Source organism: Schistocerca nitens, chromosome 1 (assembly GCF_023898315.1).
Source record: "Schistocerca nitens isolate TAMUIC-IGC-003100 chromosome 1, iqSchNite1.1, whole genome shotgun sequence".
Classification (NCBI taxonomy): Eukaryota; Metazoa; Arthropoda; class Insecta; order Orthoptera; family Acrididae; genus Schistocerca; species Schistocerca nitens.
This window is the reverse complement of record NC_064614.1, coordinates 118424911-118446508: the sequence shown is the minus strand read 5'-3', so window position 1 is coordinate 118446508 and position 21598 is coordinate 118424911. Positions and strand designations below refer to the sequence as shown.

At 38.3% G+C, this 21598-nt stretch overlaps 1 protein-coding gene across 1 annotated transcript in view; it reads left to right on the top strand.

Annotated features, from left to right (window-relative positions):
- Positions 1-609: 609 nt before the first annotated feature.
- Positions 610-21598, top strand: part of LOC126242404 (core histone macro-H2A.1-like) — a 65032-nt gene continuing 44043 nt past the window's right edge. The window contains exons 1-4 of the mRNA XM_049948084.1: positions 610-889; positions 2833-2939; positions 12479-12713; positions 13019-13131. Of these exons, the coding sequence (XP_049804041.1) occupies positions 718-889; positions 2833-2939; positions 12479-12713; positions 13019-13131 (627 nt within the window). The 5' untranslated portion in view covers positions 610-717. The remainder of the gene's footprint in view (positions 890-2832; positions 2940-12478; positions 12714-13018; positions 13132-21598) is intronic.

The following is a 21598-nucleotide window of genomic DNA, read 5'->3' as shown; positions in this document are numbered from 1 at the left end:
CAGCTCACCAGTCGTGCAGAGATTGTTTGTACCCTTGTTCTGGTAAATCTGGTACAGATTCAGGAGGCCTATTAAATAACTTGAGCCTCACGAATTCATAGCACTTAAGTGATCCTGACAGTCTGTGGTACGGTGTATAAATACATCTATTGCTGCTTGTGTTCTAACAGTGCGCATTTTCTCTGCATTTTGCTTCCATTAACTACTTCTTTAAAATAATTAATACATATTACAATCATTCCCGGCATTTACCTGAAATCATTTAGGAAAATCAAAATCAGGATGGTCGGCAGAGGAAACTCAATCCTCCCGTATAGAACAACAAATAGAATTAGAATGAGGAATAGACAACAAATGATTTACAAGAGGAGGATTATTGGTCTAACAGCATCCTTCGTCCCCCTGCCGCAGAATCCATTGCCGCGGAATTTTAATGGCACAGTGGAATCACTTGCGGCTTTTTAAAGTTGCGCCGAACACTGTATAAGTACTACACGCTACCGAAAGATCGCATTACTAGTCGGGACTTGTGGGCGATCGGTTGCTGCGACATCTGTTGGTTGTCTTTGTAACTTCGTGCTATGTATCGCAACTTGTCGAAGGTGGCGACATCTGTGGGTAAACCAGTTATCAAGAGGTGCCGGATTGTTGTGTTTACATTATTCTTGGCTTCATTAGCGTTTTCAGTGTAAATTTGGTTTCCAGGCACAAAGAAATATGTCTGCTAGAGGAGGAAAGAAGCGCCAAAAGGCGATGTCTAAGTCGCAAAGAGCGAATGTTACTTTTCCAGTAGGGCGAATGCACCGGTACTTGAAGATGGGGACACACCGCTTGCGTATCGGAGTCGGCTCTCCGGTATACATGGCAGCCGTCATCGAGTATCTCACAGGTAAGACGAACGTTTAAATATATATCATTCTCTAGGTTTCGAGGAACAAAAAAAGTGCTGCAGACCACTACGAATTGAGTCAAACGCTACCAAACTTAATTTTAAAACAAAGAATATGTTGATTTTAATTGAATGAGTTTGAGTACAGTATGTTCAAAAGTTTCGTGCATTACATGTGCGATGTGTCGTAGCGAAGTTGTATATCTTCCGCCCTGAGAGCTGGTGGAAACAAACCGTGTATACAGCGGCTAGCGGTGGGAATATAAACAACTTTACTGAAAATGAAAAGTTGCTAAGAACGAATTAAGAAAAGTATTTTGTGCCCAATGAATGTGCCGGTGTGTTTGGTACTGTGGCGTCCAGACTTCCGGCAAACGAAAAATAAATATGATAGGGATTTAATCGGAAATTAAGTCAAACGATTAGTGCGTAAGCGCCAAGGAAACTATATTTTCCTCTGTACGACTTCCCTAAATGTCACAAAAGTTAGAAACTTACCGATTATCTGTCTACATTTTAGGCATCGGCTATTACCATACACCAAGAGAGTATAGTGATAACTCTCACGATGGATGATTTCGTGTAGCTTCGTATAATAAAATTATATCATCGAGGAACGGTTAAGGTTCTTGCATCTCTAATTTGTGGTTTATGATTTAGTTGTCACCGTTTGAAGTTATATAGCATCGTGTTTCAAATATGAAAATGACATTTCAGAGTCGCTGTTGCGGACTTTTCCCATGTTTCGGCAACATTCGGGCTGTGAACCAACTGCGGCCGACAGTTTTTGCACATTCGACATAGCTAGTAATCTAATATGAAAACTACAAAATGCGATAGATATAATCTTCTGAAGAGGGGCACTAAGTACCCGATACCGGTAAAGAACTGAAATTTCTAAAACGCTACCCGTTGCTAATTATTTTGCTACCATCAGCTACCGCTGATGAGGATGGATAAAACACTAAAGACTAATATCGTCAACACACACAAAAAAGTTTCACTTACTTTGATATTTCGATTTAGTCTACATTCCTGGAGGCTCTCTTTCATGGTGAAGTCAACAAAACACCAAGAAAGAAGTAATTGTAAAGCATTACATTTAACTACATTTATAAATGGCAATCTACTTGTAAAGAAAGTGAGTGATCTGAACCATAAACTTCCCGTATTATCAAGCAGGTTTATAATCGAGTCTTTAGGCACATATTTTTCCTTCTCCCTGTCTTCCACTCACCCATCTCGTCCTTTCCCTTGCAGCAAAATTAATAAGTGGGAAGTAAGATGCACAGATAAGTAACAACTAATTACCTTACAAGAAATCTTTCTCTTACACTCATAGAACGTAACATGTAATGTGCACATCCCTGTGTTCATTAGACTTGATTTTGTGAAACTTGAGCGATGGTAAATGCCAAGACAGAGTCTTGAACACAGTGTGAGTGAGAGTCCAGTGTTTTAACACCCTAGTTGCTCATCTGATGAAACATTTCATCAGTGTATATTGTCAATAAAAGACAAGGTAAAACAAATTTGAGGATTTTCTGAAGGGTTAAATTCAGTGAGAATGATACTTGCGGGATTTTTGGAAGATTTGATGAGGGCATTTATTGGAGAACGTCTGAAATAACTATATTCTTTAAATTTCAGAAAGCATGGTGCAGAGTGAGCAGCTGAATTTGGCCACTCAAGCCTAAGCTAATACTGAAATTGAATTTCAATGAAAAGTGTCAACAGAAAGGCACTGTAGTGTAGGCTGTAAGATTAAGACATATGATTTTTACTTTCAATAAAGGGGAATTTATCAAACTGACGAAAGTGCTTACTTTTTATACACCATGATTGTGATTTTTCCTTTGACACCATCCATCATATTTAATACCTATGTGTTGAGGCTGTCAATAATTTTTTTCTTATTAATTATTTATTGTATCAAATTTCAGCCGAGGTCCTTGAGCTGGCTGGAAATGCTGCAAGAGACAACAGGAAGGGGCGTATCACCCCAAGGCACATTTTGCTTGCAGTGGCTAATGATGAAGAGCTGCACTTGGTAAAACATTATAAATGCTGTAGCTTAATGTACTTACAAAAATGTACATTTTTGTGGCTATTACATGTATGTAAAATGAAGGTATTAATTGATTGCTATGTATCAATGTGTGATGAAGACATGGGTGTTAAAAGTTGAGTACATCGCACTGTTTGGTAGGGAACCACCTATAAATTGTAAATGTCCAGAGTAATCTTATATCTGTACTGCATTTGCTTCCATCAGAAGAAAGGACAGCATTAATGAAACTTTCAGCAGCTTGCCCATTAACCGAAAAGTAATGAGTAGGTACTAATAATGACATTGATACGAAAATAGAACTAAAAAACATCAGAATTTCTGTAGTAGAATATTTATTTAGGTTACCTGTTTTGGCAAACTATGTTGCCAGTTTCAAATCTTATGCACTACACTTCAAAGAATCTTGTTCATATGTAGGGCCTACAATAATTTGTGTCACATGATAAACAGACATTTCAAGAACATGTATGGCATAATATATTGGCATGTCAAAAGCAAAACAGTCATTATATAAAATATCATACACAGAGCACTGAATATACATTATCCTGCTCACTTAAAAGCTGTGCTAAAGTGATTATTGCATTTTGAAGTTTATTGCTTCTAGTTTTATATCAATCTAGATCTTCCCCAAAGTAGAATAATGTCAAGTATATGCTACATTCGTATGAAATTCAGAGTATGGGCTCTGTTTCCTGTCAACACTGAATGTTTATTAGAGAGAGAAATTCTTTTTGTTTGATAGTATTTTCATATATTCTTGTTCATTCATGGTAGAACAGTGTTGCAATATTTAATTGCCTATCTGGCAAAGACTTGGTAAAAGTAACTTATACAGGTATCACTGGCCAAAGCTGATTGGTTGAATCATGTTCTTCTAAGCTTCTTGCTTAAATGTTATACAGAGTGTTTATAAATGAATATCGAGGCTTTAATGCTTTATAATAGTTATTACATTAAACTTACAGCTATAAATGATATGTCAAATGAAAGAGCAACTCAAACAGTTTTACCAAGAACCTTATAAATGTTCAACGTGAGCACCATTTGTCACACAGCACACATCAAGTCTCTAGCCGAGTGCTGGATAGGCCGCAAGGGGCCCAACGACAGGACTTGCTTTGCATGGCCTCCACGTTTACCCGACCTAACCCCATGTGATTTTTTCCTTTGGGGCTTCATCAAGGATCGAAGCAACTGTTGCTACAATGACTGAAGACACACTTATCAACATTTGGGAGAACTCAGCTATAGATTTGATGTGTGCCGTGTGACAAGTGGTGCTCACATTGCACATTTATAGGATTCTTGGTAAAACTGTTGGGGTTGCTCTTTCATTTGACTTATCATTTATAACTGTAAGTTTGATGTAATAAATATTATAAAGAGTTAAAAACCTGATATTCATTTATAAACACCCTGTATATATAGTGTGCATAGTGATGTTGGCAGCATTTACTGTGACATATTTTGTTGATGTCAGATGGCAAACAAAAAGTGATTCTCGGTAGCCAGTGAGAGGAAGTAGGGAGAATGTGTGTTTCTAGAAAGCAATTTATGCTGACCTCTCGTGCACCACTATAAACAACAATCCTTATTTATTTATTCATCCATAGACCATTTAGTACAATAGTATGAGACATTTCAGATGCAGTATTGAGATAATACAAGTCATAAAACATAAAAAAGGTAGTGGTGATGTTGACTTGCAGGCAGGTACAACAAAAAGACTGCTAAACAAGTAAGCTTTCAGCCAAAGCACCTTCTCAATTAGACTACACATTCACACAAAAAGAAGGCCTTTTGGCAGGAAGCTTACTTGTTTAGTAGTCTTTTTGTTGTGGCTATCTGCGATTCAGCATCTTCACTATATGATGAGTAGCATTGTATCCTTTTCATAATGTTGTCATTACTTCATCTTGGATTTTCCATTGTTTGACATTAAAAAGTATGATAGGATTAGGTTATGCCAGGGCGGAAAGTTGGCCATGGCCTAATCAAAAGAACAATTTCAGCATTTACTTTAGCAACTTGGAGAAACCATCAAAAACCCAAGTCAGGACGTTCAGACAGTGATAGTCCCCAGTCCTCCCACGTGTGCGTCCAGTACATTAAGATTGGTGTAGTCATCTTGCTTTATACGTCATTGGGAGAGGAATCACAAATGCGTAGTCTACCAAGCAATGACAACATGCACAAATAGTAAATATTGAAAATAAAAACACTACTGAAAAAGTAAAAACACTGTTAAAAACTACAATATGAATAATAAATAAATCAGTGGTGTAGCTAAATCATGAAACTGTATTAAACAAAACAAAAATGGAAAAATACACTAACATGTTATATAACACTGCAGAAAATAATAATGAACGACCACACAAAAACCTGCAGAGAGTGTATCCTTCAAAACTAGGCTAGCACCATATTCCTCCCCAGAGAATGTGTATTACACTGTATCTGAAACAGAGGAAGCAGAAAACAAACAGCAGAAACATTCTTTTGCAAAGACAAACACAGCATAGATGATACATCTGTTAAGCACAGTCAGAAGACTCCGGGCAGCGTGGTCAGGAACTGTCACTTTATTGGCTACAAGATTACTCGTTCCACATCTTTACAATTTATCGTGCAAATGATCCATGGGATATGGAAGTAACTAAACTAATGTGGCTACCATAGTGCACTGTCAACATAATATGAGACATCGTTTATTTTTGTAGCTGTTATGAAACTTTACCCTGAGATTTTGCTGTTGTACACTTTTAACCTCTGTGTAATGCATACACATTTAACTCTATGTAGAAATAAGTGTGGAGAGGCAGGCTGCCATCCTGTGTAGTACTGAATAATTAGTGTGAAAGGATGTATAAAAAAAAAGGAGCACAAGCACACAGTAGTATTGAAACTATTGTTCTGTTTTGGGATGATGATGACGTGTTGTTAGTGAGTATATATAGACACTTGTAAGGAAATTGAAGCATGAAATTTAATGTAATGCATTGTTAATTGTGAGTGCTTATTTGCTTCTATAATTGATCATTTTCATTGTTTTTCTGGGCATGAAGCTAAGTTGACACATTCCAGAAAGATGAAACATAACAAGAAAGAATTAAAGAGTTTTTAATTCTATTGATTTGTTTCAGTGACCAACAGTTACTTGTGACAGGGCCTAGTGCACCACAGAAATTGTGGCCCTCTTCCATGACACTGGATGATGGGAAATAAAAGCCATAATATTGAAGCTGTCTTCTCTAGTTGCAATATCTTTGGTATTCAGTGATTCATCTTGTTAGTAAGCAGCAGCTTCATTTCCTCTGAAATGCCCATCTGTCTTATTTAAATTTCAAATTCTCTGAGCCCACAGAGCGATAAATCCCTAGGAACCATGTCAGTTACATAATCAAAGAACACACAGCTCCTCATAAATGCGATACTGTATCAGAATAGTGTAAAACTCTTCCTGTCTATCATTCTCTCCTGGCACTACCATGCAAAATGCTGGGTTGCTGCTTCGGGTAGAATAGTAAGGGATGCAATTGTTGTGTGCCATACATGTAATGTCTGATGAACAACGCAAATTTTAATTCCTTGCTACAAAATTCCACACCTCATTGACATACTGTCCGCTTCTCAACTCTTCCTACATAAAGTTGGGGATTGTCTTTTCTTGTACCAATGTTTGTATTCCACTCAGAATTTTCAAAAAGTTACCAAGTGTTAAAAAAAAAAAAAAAAAAAAAAAAAACATTGAGGTATTACTGTGATTAGATGTGATATCACCATTCCCACTTAATGGCAGATTTCTGTCCTGATACCACAGGTGTCTCCCTCTGATCCTGTTCCAGGTCAATTGCATTGTTGTATGGTATCGTCCTCTTTTCACTTCCAGTTAGCATTTCTATTTGCCTCCTTCCTGTTTTATTGTGTCCTTCTACTGTAATATCAATATTAAGTGTAGGAATTTCTTTTCTATACAGTGTATGTCCCATTCAGTTTGCTTTCCTTTTCTTAATCAGGTGTAGAAGAGTTCTTTGTTCCCTTACCCTTTCTGTTACTGCCGTGTTCTTCACTTTCCCCACAAGTTTTGTTTTCTCCATTTTCCTCTCAGATATGGTGTGCAGTAGAGAGAAGACAGCTTCACTATTGAAACTTTAGTTTCCCCTAATTCAGTTTGAGGTTAAAAAGAGAGTACAAAGGTACAAATTTATTTGTGTGCCTGCACATATACCACTCAGTGAGCTTCCATGTTTTCCAAGTAAATATGAATTACAGCTCAGTACATGGTACTAACTAAGTTTGAATGTAAGCCTTCATTTATTACATTCAACTTAACAGCTTTAAACAAAACTCAAAGGAGAGAGCAACTCAGTTTTTTTTTGTAGGCAAAGGAAAGAGTATGGAATGAGTAACAGTGAGCGAAGAGCTTGTTGAATGAGTGAGAGTCTTTCATGCATAGCCCCAAGAAATCAGTTCAGAGAGCTAGTAGTGAATTAGCAGTTCCATTGATGTCTATGCAAAGACTTTAAAGGAGATGCTTACAACTGTTGTTGTTGTTGTGGTCTTCAGTCCTGAGACTGGTTTGATGCAGCTCTCCATGCTACTCTATCCTGTGCAAGCTGCTTCATCTCCCAGTACCTACTGCAACCTACATCCTTCTGAACAACTACATCCTTATTATTTGCACTTTCTACAAACTCTAGAGCCTACAGAGTACAGTTCATGTACCAACTTTGCAAACGAAATGTTTCTACAGCAGGATGAAGATTTTCTATATCTGTCTGGATCTGGTCTTCGGTGATGAATCGACATTTCACTTGAGTGGAAATTTGAGTGCACATAATGTGTGCTTCTGTAGATCAGCAAATCCCCATGAGATTCCCCTAAATTGAATGTTTGTCGTGCCATTTCCTAGCAAAAAGTTTATGTGCCTTTCTTTTCCATTGAAGAACTGTAACTAATGTTTCTTATCTTGATGCACTAGAGTTGTGACTCTTTCCTCAGTTGGAAGAAGTTGAACCACAGAACTTTTATTTGGCAGTAATGTAGTGCGCCGCCTCACTGGCATAACTCAGTATGCGATTGGTTAAATAATGTTCTACCTGCCCGCTGAATGAGCCATGAGAGGCCAGATGAAAGAGCTTGTTTTGCATAATCTTTACATTCACACACAATCTGATGCCGTATGATTTTTGCCTTTGGCAGGTAATAAAGAATCATGTGTGTGTGCCTTTGCTACCAGCTAATCTCTGCGACTTTAGAAACAGCATTGTTGCAACAATTACTCCAGCTTCACTGATCAAGGTTTGGGAAGAACTTGTCTATGAACTCAATGTGTGCTCACTTTGAAGACTTAAAAGGAAAATTCTTTGAGTTGTTTTTTTCATTTCCTGAATTATTTATAATGGTAAGTTGAATCTAATAAATGCTGCAAAACCTTGAATCTCGTGTATTCATCTTGAAATGACCTGTATAATGAAATAAAATTAATACATTATGAGGATGAAATCTGTGAAGATGCAGTTACACGGGATAATATCAGTGTAAACCATTGAGGCATCCTGACCACCATTGATCCAATAATTTCATTTCTGTACATCTAATTCGGTTAAGATAGCTTTTCACAATAAACAGGATATCTGGATTTGTGTCCCATGTGGCACAAATGTTCAATAATTGGCATAACACATTTATAATGTTTTTTAGAGTACTAGTTATTGTGCTGTGAAGGGTAACGAATGACATGGAGTGTGTATTATAATTGTTGAAGACTGTCTTCTGCTTGCAGCCGTAAGTAAATTCACATGGCTAGCCAATAGTTATCATTTTCAATTACACCTGTCTGGAGTGTTTCAAGAAAGCACAAGCAGGTGAATCCATATAATTTACAGTTTTTACTAACTGTATAGCCTACAATCTATTTACACCCACATACACTTTTTGCAACCCACCGTATGTTGCACGGTGGGGGTACCTCATTGTACTACCAGTTGTTCTGTACCTGTTCCCACTCGCAAATGGAGCAAGGAAAAAACAAGTGTCAGTATTCTTCCCAAGTGTCAGTATTCTTCCATATGAGCCCCTTTTTTTGTGGTCCTTACATGAGATGTATGCTTGTGGCTGTTCGAGCATCCTATAGTGTGTTGCAAATCCCATTTCTCAACAATATTTTTCAAAAAGGATTCCTTCTTCTCTCCAGAGATTCCCATTTGAGTTCATGGGCATTTCTATCCCAAACACTCCAGCAGTACTCAAGTGTGGGTTGCACTGGTCTTCTGTACCCAGTCTCCTTTATGGATGAGCTACACTTTCCTGGAATTCTACCAAAAAACTGACATTTGCCCTCCCTACAATCAGCTTAATGTGCTTGTTACATTTCATTCAAGTCTATAATTAGCACATTGTTAAGCTCACAAACAACATTTTAGCATGTAATTCAAAGACTTTCTTGATACTGTCATCCTCATTGAGGGATTTGTTGTGGCATGTCTAGCGAGTAGACAATAAAGAATGGCGACACAATTCTAAACAAACTATTTTTAATGAAGACAAAGACTCAACTTGTGTAGTTGATGTGGCCCCTGGTTGGGATGGTAAAGCAATGTGCATAAATTCACTATTAAACAAAATTGTCACATTTTATACTGAAGACATAAAGAAGTATGGATGTCAAAAAAATTGAGACAGCAGTAATGCGTCCAAACTTACAATTAATGTACTGTCTTAGCACAGTAATTAGGCAGAGACACTCTGCGTAGACTGCACAGACACCACTTAAACTGATACTTGTTGACCCACTCGAATAGCTCCATGGTACAAGAAATGCAACCGAACACAGACTGAGCATAGAGCTCTGTGGCCGGATGTAAATAGTTGTTGGTTTCAAAGCTTCGTTGTTGGTGTGTCCTTGGCCAAGTTGTGGATAGCTGTGCCGCCTGGTTGCTATGCATCTAGTAGTGTCTGTGGCGACACCAACTTTGAGTCTCACAATATAAGGTATCAGTGACACCACAGAATTAACATTTCAGTCTAATGGGAAGGTAAACACTTGTGTAGTGAGTATATGATGGTCAAATAATCACCACTAGATATTGCAGTGCAATAAAGGCTATGTAAAATCGAACTTTTTGGAGTGATATCCCAAGGGCACTATTTTGCACTGAAGAAAGTTTCACCAGAAATTCTTATCTCGATATTCTGTAATTGTGGTTCTTTTGTCACATGGGAGATGAGCAAGAGAACTTTTTAGTAACAAGATAATGTGCCTCATTTGTGACCGGATGGTATAACATGTTGATCATATCCTCCATAGTTGCCCAGTATTGAGTTTGTGTGTTTCCCTCTATTTGAGGGTGTATAAATTATTTTTTCTGTGGATGTGGTGGTGGGGGAGAATGCAACTATTGTTGAGTGTATGCTGTGTGACAAATTAAGCCCACATTAAATACTTGAAGCACAAATTTTTGCATTGTTCACATGATTTATCATTGTAAACCAAAATTCATGAATATGACAAAGCTTTAAATGCTGAAATTCTTTTTCGGTGCCTGCTAATTTTAATTCACACTTAACTTGTCTGTCATCAAAAATATCTACACACAAGAATTTTCAATGTGATGAATAATTTTACGAACATTCATCCACAGAAAGTCCTCATAGTATATTGTAATGTACGCTGATGGTTTACTAAGTTATGCCCACCACACCAGTCTGTAAACTTTGCTGTTTCTCTCTTTCATAGACCTTTTTCCATCATGCAGCAACCACTGTTGTCATAGTTTGCAAAATTTATTTTATTTTAATAGTTGAGCTAGATGCCCTTCTTGTCATCACCATCAGCTAACCTAAGGAAGAAAAGTCAAGTGTGCCATCTTTTTGTGAAGGTCTAAATTTTGTTCTCTGTGTTACCGTGTTTTAACTAATTGTGTATTGTATTTTCTGAAGGGTAGATTGGTGACTGGCCCAGCATTTACATAAAAACATGGAAAACCACTTCAAAACGACCATCCAGACTGCATGGTGTATCAGACCAACAGTCTTTAATTGGACATGTTGATAGATACATCTGTATATGGGTCACTTCCCTGTCTTGCAAACTAGAGTGCTGTGTGTTATGATATATGAACAGGTCAAATAAACTTTGCCGTATTGCCATGTGTTATTTGTAGCATGTCATTGTGTAATATTGTAGCACATAGCAAAGACCTATAGTGAACATTTGAACGTGGCTGGAAATGAGTGAAGTATTTATTGTGTTATTATGGACAGTTCCAGGAAGCTGTAAGATTATTACCTCACTCTAGCACTGTAAGATTAATACCTCACTCTAGCAAGTAACGTATGCCATATATAAAAAGTATATGTTAGCACTGAAAAAGCTAAAATGGTGGTTCAGCTAGAGAAGACAGCATAATATTAGTATACCTGAATTACAGGTTTGGCATTTGTTATGTGGTAAACAGAGAACAGAATGGTGCAGTAAAGGACTGGCACCTATTCTTGATTGACTGTACAACATATCTTAGTATCTATGTACATCACACTCATCAGTGAAAACAGTCATGCAAGTTGGATAGTTGATTACTAGTCTGATAAGACACAGATTTCATTTCACTCCATTGATGAAATTGTTTATTTGGTAAGAAGGCCTTGAAGCTGTGTAGATGAGAAGTTATTTTTATTTTTTTTTTTTTTACTTATGTTCTTCATGGTATCCCCAAGACTGTAAGTCTGTAAGAATGCTGCATCGGAAATGGTTCAAAATATTTAAATGTGATCTTTGTGAAGCTTGTTTCTTTGGATTTAATGCTAAAGGTGTAAAGAATTAAGGACTGTCAAAAAAACTGAGACAGCAAGAATGCTTCCAAACTTACAATATGCACACAAATAACTTGTGCTTTGAGAGCCTAGTTGCATAGAAAAAAAATGGTTTCTTTGTATCAAAAGATGTATTGAGGTTCAAAAATTTCTGAAGCACTAAGTTAAATGTATTTCCTGTGTCTCCATGAGAAGTTCTGATGTACAACAAGAAGTTCAGGTGTACAACAGGGCTACTTTGATCACAGCATATCTGTCTCAAATAGGGAAGAAAAATCTCATCAAACTTCACTATGTCTGTGTCATATATAATTTGAGGTTACTGAGTGGAAAGATTATTTATAGTGAAATTTTTTCTGTGTTAGCATGGCTACAAAGCTTTACAGCTGAGTGTTGTTTATCAAATGAAGAGAAAGCCTAATCTGCAACATCTTTTCTTTCTTGATGTAGGGTACAAATCAGCTAAGACACTTGTAGTAAATTGGTAATTTTATGATTTAAACAACAGTATGTTCCCGTTACCACACTCCTGAAAATTTCTGCGATAAAATGTTACAGTTATTTATAATTTGTGTTCTAGCGCCATTTCATACAAAATTGAGTAAATTATGTTTGTTTTACTGTGATTGTGCATTTTCTCTTAGTTCTGGATGTTTTATACTAATCTCCATGTTCATGGTTTGAACACATTTTTTGTGCAGTTGCTGAAAAATGTAACAATAGCATCAGGAGGAGTGCTTCCAAAGATTCATCCTGAGCTGTTGGCCAAAAAGAAAGGTGGCAAATTTGTAATGAGCAACAACATGCCATTGACTGTGCCATATAAAAAACCAATTGCCACAAAACCTATGTCACATCACAAGAAACCTTCACCGGCTGCACTTGGCGCTTCAAGCGGGGTCCGTGCTAAGAAACAGCCTTTAAGTCCAACATCTGGTATGTTCTGGGAATGATTTTCATGTGAAATATTCACAGGCTTGTTCTGCCAATTGTTTTACTCAATCAAAACAATTATCTACATCCTGTGGCAATAACATTTCTTGAAAAACTTATGTAATTATACTTTTAATGAAATTAAGAGGCTATTATAGCAATGATGCAACTTAAGATCTGCATCATAAGTTCTAAAAATTAATTTGAAAAAAATCTGGCTTTGTACATCTTTCACCTTCATTTCATTTATTGCATATTTACAAAATGCATTATTTGGTCACATGTAAAATGTTATCTTTCTGACACAGGTAAGACTGGTAAAGGGAAAGGCAAAGGCAAAGATTCCAGCATTACTGTAGTCACACCAGCAAGTGCTAGTGTTACAACGTTGTCTGAAAAGAAACTCTTCCTTGGGCAAAAGGTAAGGATTGTATTTGAAATTGTGTATCATTATTACATGCTAAACTCATATTATTTATGCTTAAGGGGCTCCGGAAAGGCTCAAAATCATGAAAAGTTCAATTTTTACTTTTTTGCGTTTTCTGAATCTGCAGACTATTACCTTTTAATAGATATATAATTTATTCAATTCCGAAGACTACAACTATTTTTAAATTTTTTTTGAAATGTGTTCTACATGGGCGTGACCCACTGTGGCGCTGTTAAACTGCTGTCAAATGGTGTTATTATTAACGTCTGTGTTCATCAGGTACATTTTAGTGATGTGAGATAAAGTATTTGTTGTGGCTAACCTGTGATGGTTCAATATATATCGCTGGTGTGATTGTCGATTGTTTCATGTTTATTTACTCTGTCGTTATCTCGAAAATATTCATAATTAATTCTGTTTCTTGAGTCTCTGTTTTGTTGAAGTATAATAATGAGTAAAAGTAAAGTTATTAGAAATCCTCTGAAGGCTTTTAAGAAAAGGAGAAATGTTGGAAAGCCAAAGGTATGTGTTATTACTGTAAACAATAAAGACGATAACCAAGTGAGTGAACCTAACCTCTCAAGTACACCTGCCCATAGCAGTGAAAGTGGGAAAGAAAATACTTCACAGAAGAAGCTTGGTTCAATGAGTGAAAACTATGAATGTTTTATGGGCGAATCGGATGTGAATGAAATATTTGATATGTCGGTTCTCAAAGGAATTTTTTCAAACTGTGTAAGATGTATTCATAGTAGTGAAGTTGGTCTGGAACTCTCCATAATAAAGCACGTAGGACTTGCTAGTGAAATACAACTGAAATGTGATAAGTGTTCATACATGACCACCTTTTGGAACAGTGTTGCAGTAACTGCAACTGAAGAAAATGGTAGCAAAATCTACGAACACAACATTAGATTTGTTTATTCCTTGCGTTCAGTTGGTAAGGGTGCTACTGCAGGTGCAATTTTCTGTGGCATCATGAATCTTCCAAATCCCCCAACCAAGTTTACGACCTATAATAAATTAATAGGGTCTAAAGTAGAAGATGTCTGTATAGAATCTATGAAGAACGCTGTGGAAGAGGCAGTAATGGAAAATAATGGTAACAGAGATTTGACTGCAGCGTTCGGTGGTACCTGGCATAAACGGGGACACACATATCTTCATGGTGTAGTATCTGCCACCAGTATGTATACAGGGAAAGTTTTAGATGTAGCAGTAATATCAAAGTATTGTAGATGTCCACAAAAATATAAAGGTACACATGAAAATAATTGCAAAGCTAACTATAGTGGCAGTAGTGGAGGAATGGAAGTGGCTGGTGTTGCCAGTATATTCCAGCGTTCTGAGGCGTGTGATAAAGTGCGATATGTTAATTACCTTGGTGACGGTGATTCTAAAAGTTTCAAACATGTTCAAGGACTGAAGCCCTATGGTGATGATGTTGTAGTGCAGAAATTTGAGTGTATTGGACACGTACAGAAGCGAATGGGAACAAGACTTCGGCGACTGAAAGCTTCTTACAAAAAACAAAAACTCAGTGATGGTAAAGGGTTGGATGGGAAGGGAAGGTTAACGGACAGTGTAATTGACAAAATACAGAACTATTATGGAATGGCTATTAGGCAAAATACACAAAGTGTCGACGAAATGAAGAAGGCTGTTTGGGCTCTTTTTTTTCATACTTCTTCAACCGATGAAAATCCCCAACATAGCTTGTGTCCCAAAGAAGAAGACAGTTGGTGTAAATATAACAAAGGATTGCTAACTGGTGAAGTGTACACTCATAAGCATAGTCTGCCTCATGCAATAATGGAGGTGATAAAACCTATTTTCAGAGACTTAGCAGCACCTGAACTGTTGAAAAAGTGTATTCACGGAAAAACTCAAAACCCCAATGAAAGTGTAAATAGTGTTATATGGTCGAGAATCCCCAAGACTGTATTTGTTGGAATAGAAACACTTCACTTTGGTGTGTATGATGCTGTTGCGACTTTCAATTATGGCAACATTGTAAGGTGCAAGGTATTTAGAAATATGGGAATGAAGATAGGTTCTAACATGGTACGAGCGATGCTTGCTTTAGACAAGGAACGCCTTCGGGCTGCAGACAGGGCTGTAAAGAGTCTAGAAATACAAGCAAGAGTAAACAGGAGGAGGAACAAGAGGAAGCTGGAGGAGGAGTTTGCAGAGGATGAAGATAATCCATCCTATGGACCTGGAATGCACTAAAAAGTTAATCCAATCTTTGTCGCTCGATTCCCAAAACTTTTATTTTCTCATACTAATTACATGTTTTCTAAGGATCTTCCAAACATATTTGTTTCAAACTTTCAGTAAATGTCACACAGTACCTTCTGCATAATTTAACACAGCCTTTTTCCAAAAAACTGTATATTTTTGAATATATAAATAAAAAATTGCAAAAAAATGTTGTGAATTTTCATTACAATTGAAAAAAAATCATCTTTAATAACTGAACTAAAATTTTGTAAAATCCCTGTGTTAAGTTGTAGCCCATATTCCAATAAATAATCTGTAAAAAGTTCAACTTCCTACCTCAAATACTTTGTGAGGAAAGATGTAATTTATAAGTGTTATTTTAACATTGCAAGTATAGGGCGTTCCGGAGCCCCTTAAGGGAAACACAATTCTTTTATTGTAACAAAATTCTTCTATTGTCTTTTTCCAACCTTTGGTCGTATAAAATATGCCATAGTCGGTTTTAACTTCTGAGAAGTCATCACCAGATGATTTGAATACATTACTTTGTAACATAGTCATACTTTGATGAGTTGCTATGTAACATATTGAAATCACCTGATAATGACTTCCTAAGAAGACGAAGCCAGTTATGGTACTCTTTGTGTGATTTAAGCCTGAAAAAAACAATAATGCATTTTGTTTACAAAGTGAAATGTTTGAGCAGAATATATTAAGACAACGCTACTGTCTATAAGTCATTTGAATGCATTAGCTATACTGTTGTACAACAGTTCATGCTACCATCACAGTAATTCTTTCACAGGATAACTTTCCTGATTTTATAGTCAGTTGGCATACTTGACTCATAGGATCTGCTATTACTGCGAGGATAACTGAATTTTAATTCTCTACTAAGAAAATGAAGCTCAAAGCATATTGCGTATGTCAAACAACGTCTAAATTTTGCATTGCTGCAAAAGAAAGAAATACTGCTTAATTGGAGTGTTGAAAGCTCCAGGAGGTTTTTCATGGACAATGCTATTGTCTTTAAGGAGGCTGTGATGCCAGAAGACTTTATCAAAATGTAGACCTGTAGACTATCAATGATAGGTGCAGTGGCTGGCTGCTGTCAATCATCCAAAAATAAATGTCCATTTTCATATACTAGCCTCAAGTTAGCAACAATTTCTTTCTTTGTGAAAAGATGTCTTTTGAAACTGGAGCTTTGACACAAAAATCTTTTCCAACACCTAGAGATTAGTAAAAGGCAGTAACCGAGTGCCATGGCTGTGTGCATTTTTGCATTTGTGCAGCAAATAGACACTGAGTCAGTTGCGCACTGTTGTTTCTTTGATGAGAATATGTAAATTATAAAAATACCAAAAAATTACTTTCAATTTTACAATCAAACAATACGAGAGATGAAAAGGTGTTTCTCACCATATAGCGGAGATGCTAAGCCGCGATAGGCACAATAAAAAGTTTACACAAGCATAGCTTTCAGCCATTAAGGCCTTTGTCAGCAGTAGACACACACACACACACACACAAGTGCAACTTGCACACACATCTGCAGTCTCAGAGAGCTGAAACTACACTGCGATCAGCAGCACCAGTGCATGATGGGAGTGGCGACTGGGTAGGGGTAAGGAGGAGGCTGGGGCGGTAGGGGGAGGGATAGTATGGTGGGAGTGGCGGACAGTGAAGTGTTGCAGTTTAGTCGGAGGGTAGGAGAGAAGGTGCGGAGGGGGTAAGTAGTGGAAAGGAGAGAAATGGGGTGTCCTGGGCCGGTTACTGTGCCCTCATTGAGAGAAGGCACGGAGGGGGGAGAGGGTAAGTAGCGGAAAGGAGAGAAATGGGGCATCCTGGGCCGGTTACTGTGCCCCCATTGAGAGAATCTCTGCTTTCGTAGACCAACACCTGCAGCCTATTACCTGGAGCCTATCCTCCTATATAAAAGATACCAACCATTTCCTCAACCGACTCTCCACAGTTCCTCTCCCTTTACCGCACGGTGCCCTGCTCTGCTCGTCACTACTGATACCACCTCCCTGTACACTAACATTCCCAATGCCCACAGCCTTACTGCTATCGAACACTACCTTTCCACACGCCCTATGGATTCCAAACCAACAACCTCCTTCCCAGTCTCCATGACCAACTATATCCTCACCCACAGTTACTTCTCCTTTGAAGGCATTACCTACAAACAAATCTGTGGTACGACTATGGGGACCCGCATGGCACCATCCTATGCTAACCTATTCATGGGCCATCTAGAGAAATCCTTCCTAAAAATCCAGAATCCTAAACCCCTCACCTGGTTCAGATTCATTGATGACATCTTTGCTATCTGGATTGAAGGTGAGGGCACCTTATTCCCATTCCTTCTTAACCTCGACAAGTTTTCCCCCATTTGCTTTACCTGGCCCTACTCAACCCAACAAGCCACCTTCCTAGATATTGACCTCCGCCTCAGAGATGGCTACATCGGTACCTCCGTCCATATCAGTATTACCTCCACTTTGACAGCTGCCACCCGTTTCATACCAAGAAGTCCCTTCCGTACAGCCTAGCCACCTGTGGTCGTCGCATCTGCAGTTACAAGCAGTCCCTCTCTAAATATACCGAGGGTCTCACTGAAGCCTTCACTGACCGTAATTATCCTCCCATCCTTGTACAAAAACAAATCTTCCGTGCCTTATCTTTCCAGTCTCCCACCGCTTCCCAAAGTCCCACAGTCCAGCCACAGAGGAGCATTCCCCTCGTAACTCAGTACCATCTGGGACTGGAGCAACTGAATTACATTCTCCGCCAGGGTTCGACTACCTCTCGTCGTGCCCTGAAATGATAAATGTCCTACCCACTATCCTTCCCACCCCTCCTACCGTAGTATTCCGCCGTCCACTGAACCTACACAATATACTCGTCTGTCCTTACACAACCCCTGCTTCCAATCCCTTACCTCATGGCTCATACCCCTGTAATAGAGCTATATGCAAGACCTGTCCCATACATCCTCCTACCACCACCTACCCCAATCCAGTCACTAACATTACCTATCACATCAAAGGCAGGGCTACCTGTGAAACCAGTCGTGTGATCTACAAGCTAAGCTGCAACCACTGTGCTGCATTCTATGTAGGCATGACAACCAACAAGCTGTCTGTCCGCATGAACGGCCACCGACAAACTGTGGCCAAAAAGCAAGTGGACCACCCTGTAGCTGAACACGCTGCCAAACGTGATACCCCACATCTCAATGACTGCTTCACAGCCTGTGGTATATGGATCCTTCCCACCAACACCAGCTTTTCTGAATTGCGCAGGTGGGAACTTTCCCTGCAATACATCCTATGTTCCCGTAACCCTCCTGGCCTCAACCTTCGTTAGTCACTGTCCTCACCTATCCAGCCCCCTCCCTGTTCTCATTCCAGCACTACACAGCCGTCATTTCACCGCCACACCCAGTCTTTTAATTTCTTTTATTTTTATTTCTCTCCTTTACGCTACTTACCCCCTCCCCCCTTCGCACGTTCTCTCCTACCCTCTGTCTAAACTGCAACACTTCACTGTCCGCCACTCCCACCATACTATGCCTCCCCCTCCCCGCCCCAGCCTCCTCCTTACCCCTACCCAGTTGCCACTCCCATCATGCACTGGTGCTGCTGATCGCAGTGTAGTTTCAGCTCTCTGAGACTGCAGATGTGTGTGCAATTTGCACTTGCGTGAGTGTATGTGTGTGCATGTGTGTATGTGTGTCTACTGCTGACAAAGGCCTTAATGGCCGAAAGCTATGCCTGTGTGAACTTTTTATTGTTCCTATCGTGGCTCAGCATCTCTGCTATATGGTGAGTAGCAACTTTCCTTCTCTCGTATTGTTACATTCCATTCTGGATTTTCCATTGTTTGATTATTACAATTCAGTATGAGCTTCTAACAAATTTACACCATTGTTCTGAATCTTTTCTTAACCAAAACAGACTAACGTGAGGAATAATACAAGTTTTCAAACTTGAAGTTCTTTTTCGGAAATGGAGGAAAAGATACAGAGAATGTGTCAGTTAAAAAAGGCAGAAGAGGCACTCTTGATGTGAGGGAAATAGATTACAAGAAGTAAATTAACAGTGAAAATTGAACGACCCCACGCGGCTGGATATCTGAGAGCTTTTCATTGGGAAGAAAACAATATTTTAACAATAAAAACAGTTTTGCACTCTTATTTCCTGTTAACAGCATTGTATATTTTTTGTACTTTATCTGTTAAATTGACTTTCATAACACTGCACAAAGATAAAGTACCAAAATATATTCTGTTTTGGAACTTCACTCCAGATCAGTTATCTAAAAGCATGGAGTCTACCAAGGTCCTCAGACATTAACCCTTTTTAGTACAGTATAGGGTATTCTGCAATTCTGTCTTCAACTTCAGACTCATCCTTGTATTTCATACATAATCTCCCCTGTCACATATGTAAAATCACTGTATTACTTTATTGGCACTCTCTTGCATGTAGTATCTTGATGGTTTCCAGGTGTCATTACAGAATTTTTGTTGGGCATATATCCACATAAAGCTGTGGATACCACACAATCCACATCAACACCATCATCTTGTAGTGATGAAATCATCCTCTGTAACTGAACACCTCTGTGTGGTTGGCTCATCTTGGTGGTAGCCAGTTGGACACCTAGAGGTGAAATTATTCACCTGGGCAGGGGTGGGAGGTATGGTAAATACCATCTCTCTACCATTGCAATATTGCAAAGTTCCTGATCACCAGACTCACACCAGTGCGCAGAATTAAATTCCAAACCTCTCTGTAGTGTCTTTTGAAGTTGGGACATGTAGAAATACCGATGATGATTTGTCTGTCAAATGCGTACTTCGAGCATGGTAGTCTCCTAGATGCTGTTTGAGAGAAATAAGATATGTGCCGGCACTGAGCTTCTCCCTCTCCTCTCATCATCTAAGACACAAAGATGACACCATGTGATACAAAAACACACACACACACACACACCCATACATATACATTATGGTCACTTTTAACTACACTCACCTGGTATTTTGCGTTCAGTTGTGATATTGTCACATGATGCTGATGATCTTCTGTTGTGAAAGTGTCTTACAGACATATATCAAATAATGTATACCACACTGCAGTCATTCATTCTCGATTTGTTTGTGTTTATTTTATAACCTGATGATGAGCTTTGTCACAAGCAATATTTTAAGCATATGAACCAGGTGAATAGTTATGTACGTAGACCCTATATCACACAGTGCTCTGGTGGCTGATTAACACAGTAATTTCAGTATTCGGTTCCAGGGTAACCTAATTGATGGCTCAGTATAGAATGTTTCACACAGTAACTGAACAATTTTCTGACTTGCTACTTGTTGTAGACATCATGGATGCGATCTGGCGACTGACCAGATTTTCCTTCATGCCTACTTGTAGACATGCATAAGATTAAAAATCAAAATTCAGTATTACATTTTAAATATAAAACTAAAAAATAACATAACTAAAGGACACAAAATTACAAAAGACAAAAGATCGAGTCTGGTTAACTATCAGCTGTATAGGTCAGATAAAAGGCAAAATTATAGGTAAATTTTATGAAAATGTTTTCTACTTATGCGGGTATTCCCAAAATCTACCAAAAAGTTTCTAAAACGTAAAATTTTCCGAACTGAATAATTGACAAAATAACAATAATGGATAACATCAGGTGTGCCCCAGGGAGTGCGTTGTGACCCTTGCTGTCCGTGTTGCACATTAATGAACATGTGGACAATATTAATAGTAGTTTCTGACTTTTTGCAGATGATGCAGTTATGAAAGAAGTTGCACAAATATGCAGTCAGATCTTGATAAGATTTCAATGTAGTGCAAAGATTGGCAACTTGCTTTAAATGTTCAGAAATGTAAAATTGCGAACTTCACAAAATGAAAAAACTTGTCTCCTATACTATAATAATAATTAGTACATTTGGAATCGACTAACTCGTACAACTACCTGGGTGTAGCACTTTATAGGGATATGAAATGGAATGTTCATACAGGCTCTGTTGTGGGTAAAGCAGGTGGTAGACTTCAGTTTATTGATAGAATACTGGGTAAGTGCAATCAATGTACAAAGGAGATAGATTATAAATCACTTATGTGGCCCATTCTAGAATGTTGCCCAACTGTGTAGGACCTACACCAAGAAAGACTAACAGGTGATATTGAATGTATACAGA